This window comes from Salvia splendens, chromosome 4, assembly GCF_004379255.2.
Source record: "Salvia splendens isolate huo1 chromosome 4, SspV2, whole genome shotgun sequence".
NCBI lineage: Eukaryota > Viridiplantae > Streptophyta > Magnoliopsida > Lamiales > Lamiaceae > Salvia > Salvia splendens.
The window spans coordinates 39,071,997-39,082,233 of NC_056035.1; the positions used below are offsets into that span (position 1 = coordinate 39,071,997).

General features: G+C 34.8%; 1 protein-coding gene across 1 annotated transcript; it reads right to left on the reverse strand.

Moving 5' to 3' along the window:
• Positions 1-1,901: 1,901 nt before the first annotated feature.
• LOC121798290 (squamosa promoter-binding-like protein 12) lies at positions 1,902-5,201 on the reverse strand. The gene is made up of 5 exons (XM_042197209.1): positions 4,575-5,201; positions 4,333-4,478; positions 4,122-4,262; positions 3,798-4,040; positions 1,902-2,391 (listed from the first exon to the last, which is right to left on the reverse strand). The coding sequence occupies exons 1-5, from the start codon at positions 4,985-4,987 to the stop codon at positions 2,339-2,341; spliced, it is 996 nt and encodes a 331-aa protein (XP_042053143.1). The 5' UTR covers positions 4,988-5,201; the 3' UTR covers positions 1,902-2,338.
• Positions 5,202-10,237: the final 5,036 nt, after the last annotated feature.

Sequence of the window (10,237 nt, forward strand, 5' to 3'; positions counted from 1 at the left end):
AACATGAGATAACAATTTCATGAATTTTAAAACTAGTCAATTAATTTCGAATATAAATGTCAATTTTGGTTGCAAATTTGTGTTAGATTATAGTAAGACGTTACGAGTTAATACTACAAATTGAAATTTTATTGCAATATTTTTAAAAGTAGAGCTAAGGCACATAAATATTACAGAATTTAATTTGTTAGCATCTAATCATAGTTATATTATAAGACGAATATTTCGTGAAAGATAATTTGTATATAAAGGGCGAGCGTCAATTCTATGCAGATAATACGTAGCACCTACGTCCATGTAATTAAATTTGCTTTTAGGTTAATGATCACATCTCAATCCATATCATTTTATAATTTAAAATTCTATCTTAAACTTTGAAATTTATTATGTTATACTATTCAATAGTTTGTATATGTATTAAATCTATCACATGTTTTTCAACTTATCAATTGTACTACTAATCCTTTTAATTCACATATAAATTTAATCACTCAGATGCTTTTTTTTAACAAAAGGTTGATTAACATTTTCGCACACAACATTTAAAATAAATAGATAGATCATCTTGAACATGTCATGTCACAATTCCACGGTTAAAGTAAAATATAATAATCGAAATTGCTACTAATTGAAAAGATGAAAATTTGGAATATAATTGGTACAATTAATTAAAAAGTAGAGATAAACCTATATAAGTTTTAACTTAAGGACCCGTTCACCTTCCCAGAAATGCCCAGAAATGGGCTCAATTCTGAGCTAAATCAGGTCATGGTTTTATTACTGCCCAGCCCGTTAGATATGGGGAAGCCCGCACTATTCAGTGCATTTAACGCAAGAAAAAAAAACTGAAGAACTATGTGATTTTCAATTCTCGTTTCACTTTTTACATCAAGAAATGATTGTGCAATTACATTTTTGCCCTCATCTTCCCTTACCATCGCTGATTCTCTCTCCTTCCTCACATTTACATTAGGCAAACGGAACCCTAGGCAACCTGGCATCCACTCTTTCTTCTCCGACATACAACCGGTGCGTGCATCGGCGTTTTGGCAAACTACTCTGGGCACGCTGCTCACACCCCGAAGTGAAGGGGAGATTATGTTTTTACCCCAGAATTGAACGCAACTTTATTCCGGAATTCTCGCCCAATTTTTCCATCTTGATTCTACAATTCAATTCAATTTTTCTTCTTATTGGCGTTTGATTTCCATGATTCAGCTATTGTAGGGTGTGGAGCAAGGTTGATTTTTTTTTCGTTATTGTGTGGTTGGCTGATTTGGGATTTTGTGCACAATTTAGCGGAGCGAGAAGAGAATAAAAAATGGAGAAATATGAGCTTGTGATGGATTTAGGGAGTGGAAATTTTGGTGTGGTGAGCCTTATGTGAAACAAGGAGGCGGAAAGAGCTCGTGGCGATGAAATACATTGAAAGGGGCATAAGGTTTTCATCCTACCTTTTGTTATGCTGATTAGTACTACATTCTGATTAAATTCGTTCTTTTAATTTGATTGGTGCCTTTTTTATCCTATATTAGAAATGGGTCACTCACCCCTTAAAAGGGGTCATAAGGGGAGGGTTATCCACATTTATATAGGCCTCATAAAGGGAGGGTTATCCACATTTATATAGATTAGAAGGGATCTTCACCTAGTCGATGTGGTAGAGAATTTAACACGCCCCCTCACGTGTGGGCCGGAAAGGACATTGGTCTTCCATCACGTGGGTAGGCAATGCAAGAGAAACCATCATCGATGTGGGCCGGAAAGGACATCGGTCTTCCACTCGTGAGGTAGATAAGAGATAAAGAGAAAACCATCATCGACTTGAGCCCGCTCTGATACCATATTAGAAATGGGTCACTCACCCCTTAAAAGGCCTCATAAGGGGGAGAGTTATCCACACTTATATAGATTAGAAGGGATCTTCACCAAGTCGACTTATATAGATTAGAAGGGATCTTCACCAAGTCGATGTGGTAGATAATTTAACACATCCAATCTTTGTTTTCTGAACTAGATTGATCAAAAAGGTTGAAAATTGTAGTGTTGTTGCAGAGGGATCATTCCAAAGATGGCGGTGGCTGATGGACGATGTGATGACGACGAAGGCGCCGCCGCTCTCTTCAAGGAAGAAGGCGTCGACTACGCCGATGACATCGATCATTCCGATACACCTATTCACCTTCGTCCCCTCGCTTCAACTGCCGAGTCTGGCAACCTCGACGCCCTCCGCCAAGCCGTAGATGCTTTTGATGGTAACATTGATGAACCCGGCTATCTGAAAATTGGCCAACTACTTTAAGCTCTGCTAATGACAGTGTGGAGCGAATGTCGGAGACTATTGGTATGGAAGGGGATACGCCTCTTCACCATGCTGTTGGAGACTTTGGTCTGATGCACAAAAAGAAGTTGAAAATGTAATGGGGTCTTTTTCGTCATAAGACATAAAATAGAATAAATTAAGTGAAATTTTGCAGGCAAAACTGGATTTATATGTTGCAGGCAAATGAACACACCCTAAATACTTTAGAATATTTAAAAGGAAAAATTGGACAAAAACCAGGATGAAACTTACTACAAATCCAAAATTCTAAAAAAGGAGAGCATAAATGTCTAGCGAGAAAGGACGCAAAAATTTATTTTGACATGAGCCATATATTGTAAATTTTTTTTATAATACGGAAGACTAGATTTTCATGTTTTTTTATTAATAAATGAATGAAAATTTATCGTGCTATAAAGAATTCGAACCTTTTGTGATAATAGGGGCTAAAAAGCACAACGATGATTCACGTAAAATAAAAACAACAATTAGTGACGTTGATGCAATTGTCACACCTACCACCGTGCACCGAACCTAGCTCGTTCCCCACTTTCTGCAACACGCTTTTCACAAAAACTCATTTTTGCTTGCTGACAAGAACACCAAGCCAATGCTTTTGGTAGATCAGCGAGTACAATCCCTTTCCCAGGTGGTCCTAGAATGAAAGAGATGAGGTTTCACCCCCACCCCCTAAACTACATGTCATATCAATTGGTGAATATTTTTGTCTCGTTTCGCATCCCGTTCTGTTATAGTGATGTACCACGCGTGTATACTGATGACGATAGTCTTTACTACACGGTTAAATGTAAAGCGAAATATTACCCGGAGATGAGGTGAATGTACCCAAATAGGGCTACATGTGTAGTGAGATCTCTGTCCAACAGAATGAGACAAAGGCCCCTAACTTCAAACATAACCACTCAGCTAGAGTAATAAAGTACCAGTGTGTGAATTAGTGCAATCAACAAATGCTGTCACATGTTTTTTTCAATTTATCCTAGGAAGGACTTTCCAATCCATCAATTATAAGCATGTAGTTTAAAAGGCCTAAATTTAACCCAAAACCATAATTAAAATTAAAAGTCAGACTCCCCTTATATGTTATTCCATACTTTCACATGAAATCATAGTAAGATTCAAACCACACTCCCACGGATGGGTTCACCATCCATGGGCCCCTATCTTCGGTGGAACTTCTTTGTTCACACATTTGGATAACCCCTTTTCAATAGGTCATATTTAATGCATTAAATTGATAACAACTTCGCATATATTTTAGAGAGGCTTAACTTAATTCATAATTCCGAAATCATGATAAAAGGTAAATGGTTGACTCCTACGTTACAACAAAACAGAGTAAAACAAGGGACAAATATTTTGACAGAACAACATAGTCTACAACGAATGAAAAAGATGAAAAAAATGAGAAAAGACATAAGTTATAAACTCCTTTGAGTGGAATAAAAGGTACCAGAAGGGTAAGGTGGTTTGAAGAGGTGATGATGTTCTTGCTGATGTGATGAGCCACCGTTGTGCATATGCAAGAGCCAGGCAGCCAAGCCCTGATCGAGCCCGACCTCCTCGTTGGTCTGGAACAGGGTCAATTGTTGCACGTCCACCGGCGATTCGCCTTCGTTCAAGCTCCATGAATTGGATGACAGAAGAGAGTGAGCACTCATCAGGTCCGGAGCCATCGACGAGTTGTTATGCAAACCTATGTCATCATAATTCATTAACATATTCATTAAAATTAAACTTGGCCTAATTAATTTGTTTTTGTGTTTCGATTACTCACATTGATCAAGAATCCGAGGAGTGGAGTGGTGGTGGATGACGGAAAGCCTCTCCGGATCCAATTGTCGTGGGGGGTTTTCCCACGACGAGTTTGACAGACAGACGGGAAGTCCGTTCAATAGAACAGTCTCCTGTCTGTGGTCTGTATAACAATGAATTTACTTCAGCTAACATTGAATTTACTTTATCATAAAAACTGAAATTACTTTTACCGGTGTACAGTGCAGGAGAGACAACTCCTGACGAGGCACTGAGCTGGACGGACTCAGGCTGCACCCTGCGCCGTCTGGCATTGTGGTCGGACAAGCGCCGCCTGCAGCTCCTCTTCTTATCGTCGAACTCCGACAGGTCATGGAACCTTCCACATATAACCACCACCACCACCATTTGCCCCTTTTAAAATTTATGTTTATTTATCGATAAAAAAAAAGGGACTACCAGGTAGTGACTGTACCTGCTGCATTGCTGGCAGAAGCGGCGCTCCATGCCGGCGACGACGACCTTCGGGCTCTTGGAGTGCGTCTCGCAGATCCTGTGGCGGCGGTGGTAGTCCTTGGCCAGCTTCAGGTCGAGGGCGCAGCCCTCGACCTGACAGCAGGGGTTCTGCATATTGTGGTAGGACGCCCGCGACCGCTTTGTGGGAGGGGCCGCGGGCGGCAAGGGGGAGGGGAACGCGCTGAGACAGAGGCCGACGGCCGCAGGGTCGGGCATCTGGCCTGCTGTCACGTCCTGATCAGGGACGTGGCAGTGGTAGAGGTGGGGGAGGGACATGGAGAAGTGGAGGGGCTTGGTGGAGGTGCAGAAGGCGAGATTCTCCCACTCGAAGGCGGAGGAGGAGGTGGTGGTGGAAGGGTGGCCGTCGTCCATTAGAGGCGGTGCTCCAACATGATGGAGGGAGGAGAGGGGGGGTTAAATATGGGAGGTAGGTGGCAGAATGGGAAAGTGCTCCCCTATGGGAAAACAGGCTACATAGGTTGCTAGAGAGTCCCACAACTATGGAGGTGTAACAATTATGGCTTTCTCTCTCATCCCCCTACCATGTGGTGTGGACGCCATTTTTTCTATTTACAACGAGACAGAACACGCTCTATCTCATCACACAAGAAAATTTATACAGTAATTTTATAAATCAAAATGGTTTCTAACCCAACAATTTTAAAAAATACTTTGTCTTATGCATTTTTAGTAGGAAACGGGCTTTAATGCATAATTGATAAAGTAAGAGAGAGATAGGAAGAAAAATTAACTAAAGCGTTGTTAGGAGAATGAGTCTAAAATTATTAAATTAGAAAGTGCATATTCTTGTAGGATGGACTAAAAAGGAAAGAGTGCATATTCTTTTGGGGCTGAGGTGATATGATTTATAAACCGAATTTGATGATTTTTATGCAAAGTTGTATTTCACTTACAAAATACTAATCGATTGTGGTATGGAAAATATTAATAAGATTAGTACTAAAAGTACTTTAGCTTCCAAAATCATAGTACATAACTTTACCTAAATTCAATTCAATGCAACATTTAATAAAAATGTCAAAGTTAAAATATAAATATCTATTTTTAAAATTACATGATTGATAAGAATTTGTTCAAATTTCACCATTTTTGCGACGGCTTAATTTAATTGGTTCAACTTTTCACTCATTTTGGTTGGAAATTAAACCGGTTATTTTGAACCAAGTTAATCCTCTATTGTCTTATACTAGTATATCTAATGGGAGGGGAATATTAATTATTAAGTGGTGATTAAAAGGGTTGTTGGAGGGCATTAAAGAAGGGTTGTGGCTTTTGTTGTATTGCCATGTTTTTGCCTGTCAACAGCTATGGAGCCCCCAGTGAATAACAAGGCCATGAATTTGACTGCATCTCGTGTAGTGTACCGGCTGTATTCACTGTCCTTAATTATTATTACAACTTCTTCGTTCTTTCTTTTGAAGTCTCATTTGCTTTCGATACAAGTTTTAATGAATTTATTGAGTGTGTTAATGATCACTACTTCTATGTTCTTCGTTAGAAGTCCCATTTGAGTCTTAATAGATTTATTGAGTGTGTTAATCATTACTACTTTTATGTTCTTCTTTAGAAGTCTCATTTGCTTTCGCTGCGAGTAATAGTGAATCTGTTGAGTGTATTATTAGAGTATTGTGATTATCAGTTATAGCTCGTTTAGTAGATTATTAACGCTTGGTAAGATAATGACCATGATTGTATCGTGGTTTACAGCAATTATGTATCTAGTTTGTGTGTTTGGTAGCTTAGTTGGGTTTACACTCTTTTAAGAAAGGGTCTTATTCTCTTATCATATTTTACTTTTTATCTACTTTTACTATTTATTATGTTTTTAATTTATATTTCGCGCAAAAGATAGATAACATGCTAAATTTCATATGGACTAAAATATTCTGATTGTTTTTGCACTATTGAGAGTGTGAAAGATATATGGTAACTCTTTAATTTTTTTTCTAACTATTCCCCGCGCTGATTTATAGGCATCTCAAATGATGTGACAATTGACCCAATGATTTAAAGCTGCTCCATAACCAAAGGCAGGGATCGATCCCCTGATCCTTTGGCTAAGGATGGACGAGTCTCATATTATTCAACCTTACTCCTTGAGTTATCGAATGACCTTTATTTATATGTAATGTGGCTTTATTTTATAGAGGGATACCTCAAAACAATAAAATGATATTTAATCAAGGTAATAGATTGTACTCCGTACTATACAAACAAACGACTTCGCTGCTTATTACAAGACATATGCCTTCTCTTACATTCATAGTATCATTCTTGATTTCACATGACTCCAATTATTGTGAGTGACTTCATATTCAGGCTAGTTTGATATGATTAAATATTTGCATGATTAATTGCTAAAGAATTCACCAACTTTTATTTTATTTTATTTTATTTTGTACTTGTGTAGTTTATATTCGTCTCATGTACTTATCACTTAATGAACAATATCATACTCTATGGTCAAAATCTGTTGAATGTGTTCATTTGAAGTCGAAAATTAGTGTTATTATTGCAACAATTAATCTAACATGTGTTAAAAAATCACCTTATTTATAATTTTCAAAAGACAACTAATTGAATTTTTCTAATATCGTGAATTTTGCTCATGATATAATTTTCTAACACTAAACGTACTTTGTAACATTAGTAACATACACTCATCCATAAATTCTAATTAAAATGTTATAGCAATATATAAGAACTATCTCACTCCTAGACTACATTATATATAGTGCCAAACTAGAGTTTATTAATTGAATTTCTATTTTAGGGAAAAATCGCAACAAACTATAAATTTATTTGTTTAGTAGTGTTAATTTTAGGGGCTATAAATATTAATGGTTATGGTTGGTAGATAATGATAGATGGTAACCACTCAAAACTATAAACTCCATTTTAATCAGAAATTATGTTGAAATAGACAAAAGGTAGAGCAAAATAATAACTAAGGCGGTGCAAGAAATCAGACGTTAGTTATGTTAAGACACCATCATAGCAATAATCTACATTAGGTTATTAACTTATTATAGCCAATAATTTCTAACTTTTAAATTTAATCCCCCACTAGCCTCGCAAACGTGAATCCAATTGACGAATCTATCCCAACCCCTCTATTTTGCTACAACTAATTTTTTTTATATATAAAAAAGAAGTCAAGAAATAAGGCTGATATAGGTGTGAAAGAGAGAATAGTTTAAAATCTTTTATAAATCGAATAAGGGTTAATGATGAAATTATAAATTATAGTATTAATTTGGAGAATTGTGAATATGGACAAAAGAAAATTGAATAATTTGTTAAATATATAAATTAGGTTAAATAAACTAATGTAAGGAGTCTAAATAAGTATTCCCTTCGTTCCATCGTAAATGATTAATAATTTTTTTTTGTTACAAGAATTAAGAAAATGATACTATTTACTAAGTTAAACGTAAAAAGAGTAAAGTAAGAGCAAGAATAAAGTGAAAATGAGAGAGAATAAATAGAAGAGAATCTTAAAGAAATTCAGTCATATATTAAAAGGTAATAAAAAATATCTATCAGTTTTTTATAATAAGACAAATAGAATACTTTTTTGTACTCCATTAATGAAAAAATGTTCTAAGATCATAAGCTGGCAAACACGATTCACAAAGAGCATTATGGTAAAAATAATACAGAAACACAACTCAAGATTTTTTCTTGATTAATAGTGATATGTAACGCATGATAATATATAGGTGTTCGGTTTTATTTTGCTTTGACATTAGGAATTTCTAAATCAAAATTGTTTAATTAACTAAGAGATCATACATATGTGGTGGAGACTGGAGAAAATAAATTTTTTTTGACAAAATGCTTTAAGGATTAACACGTGGTATTTGTTTATTTTTGTCGGAAAAAACACGTTGTATTTGGTTCTTTGTTTGAAAGAAACGTCTAAATGTATGCTAATTAAATTAAATTAGTTTAAAATATTTTTAGTTAAAATATAGTATTAAGCTTTAAAACTTAATTAAGAATTAGTTACTTTCTCCGTCCTAATGTAGTAGAGGCGTTTCATTTTGAGCACTCGTTTTGGAAAATAATAAATATTTCAAATAGAGAGAGCAAAATAAGAGAAATAATTATAACATAGAGTAATAGTATCATTTTTCTAAAATGAGTGCTTAAAACAAAACGCCTCTACAACAGTGAGACGAAGGGAGTACAATTTAATGCAATTGTTTTTTTACTGTGTGGCAAGTATAACCCAACTTTTGTAATATGCAAAAATAGTCTCATGTGAAATTGCAAAAAACGAAGTTGTTTTAATGTGGAAAAAGACGATTTTAGAAAATATATAGTACTAAAAGTAACAAATGCTTTTAGTGCCACTTGATTTCGAAACACCATATTTCCAAAGTTTTTGGGACCAATAATTCGTATATTTGAGTGGAATAAAAATGCCATTGCGCATCTCCCACTTGGAATAGTACAATAATTAAATATACCAACCTTTTAAAAATAAACAAATTCTATTCAATAGTAGATTATGAACTAAGATACCGTTACTAAATATATATTCTCCCTCTTTTAAAACAAAACTTGTTTACACAAATTTTAATAAATGTTGGGAGAGTGTGGGGATGAATAAGAAAAAGAAAGTCACATTTATGTAAAGATACTGTATTTAATTATAAATGTTAAATAATTGTGTGGGACATGTGTTTTTATTAGTTGATAAAGTGAGGAAAAGTTATAAGAAAGTAGTGGTTGGATGGTTATGAAAATAAATGAGTAATGTTAAATAATAAATGAGTAATGTTAAATAATAAATGAGTAATGTTTTAGTTGATGGAAGGAATATGCTATATTTCCATTGTTTGATTCGTTTCCCTAATATATTTGGATTTAAGGATTATTTAACTTGAATTGTTTGGTTTTAGATTAGTTTTCTTATATTTTTACTAATTGGTTGTTTTAACGAGTTTGCCAAGTTTTACTGTGAAAGCAACTAATTAATCCTCAATTATCTGACGTAATTAACTAATGGCATCGACTATTTGGAACAAATTAAAATACTTATCCAATGTACTTTCATAGTTTCGTGGGGTTCTTTACCTTTTTAATCCATAATTAGTACCAACATTAATCACTATTCAATATTCATTATATATAGTATAATGAAACATGCTGACTTATTTTAGTTCAAATTTTATTAAAATAGTAAAATTAATAGTGACATACAGTACACTGCAAATCACCATATACTCTAGTATATACGAGCTAGAAAATACGACAATGATCTCTCGAATAATAAAATCTATAAGCCCTATATTTTTCTTTTATTGGAAACTCTAAGCCTTATATTCATAAGGTAAACAATTTCAAATACTTTCTATTAATTACTAGTCATTGTTAATTTATCAAGGCTAATTTGACAAAAACAAAAGTCCAAAATATACCTTTGTCACAATTAAAGTTACCACCAAATCTTACCAAACGCCAGCTTTTGTAAGTACAACACAATTTATGTCGTTAGCCTACTAACCACGTGTTAGAAAATAAACTTAATTAATCAAATGGGGTTAATTTCAGCGACATTAATTACTGTTGAAAATTACGGTATAATCAGTC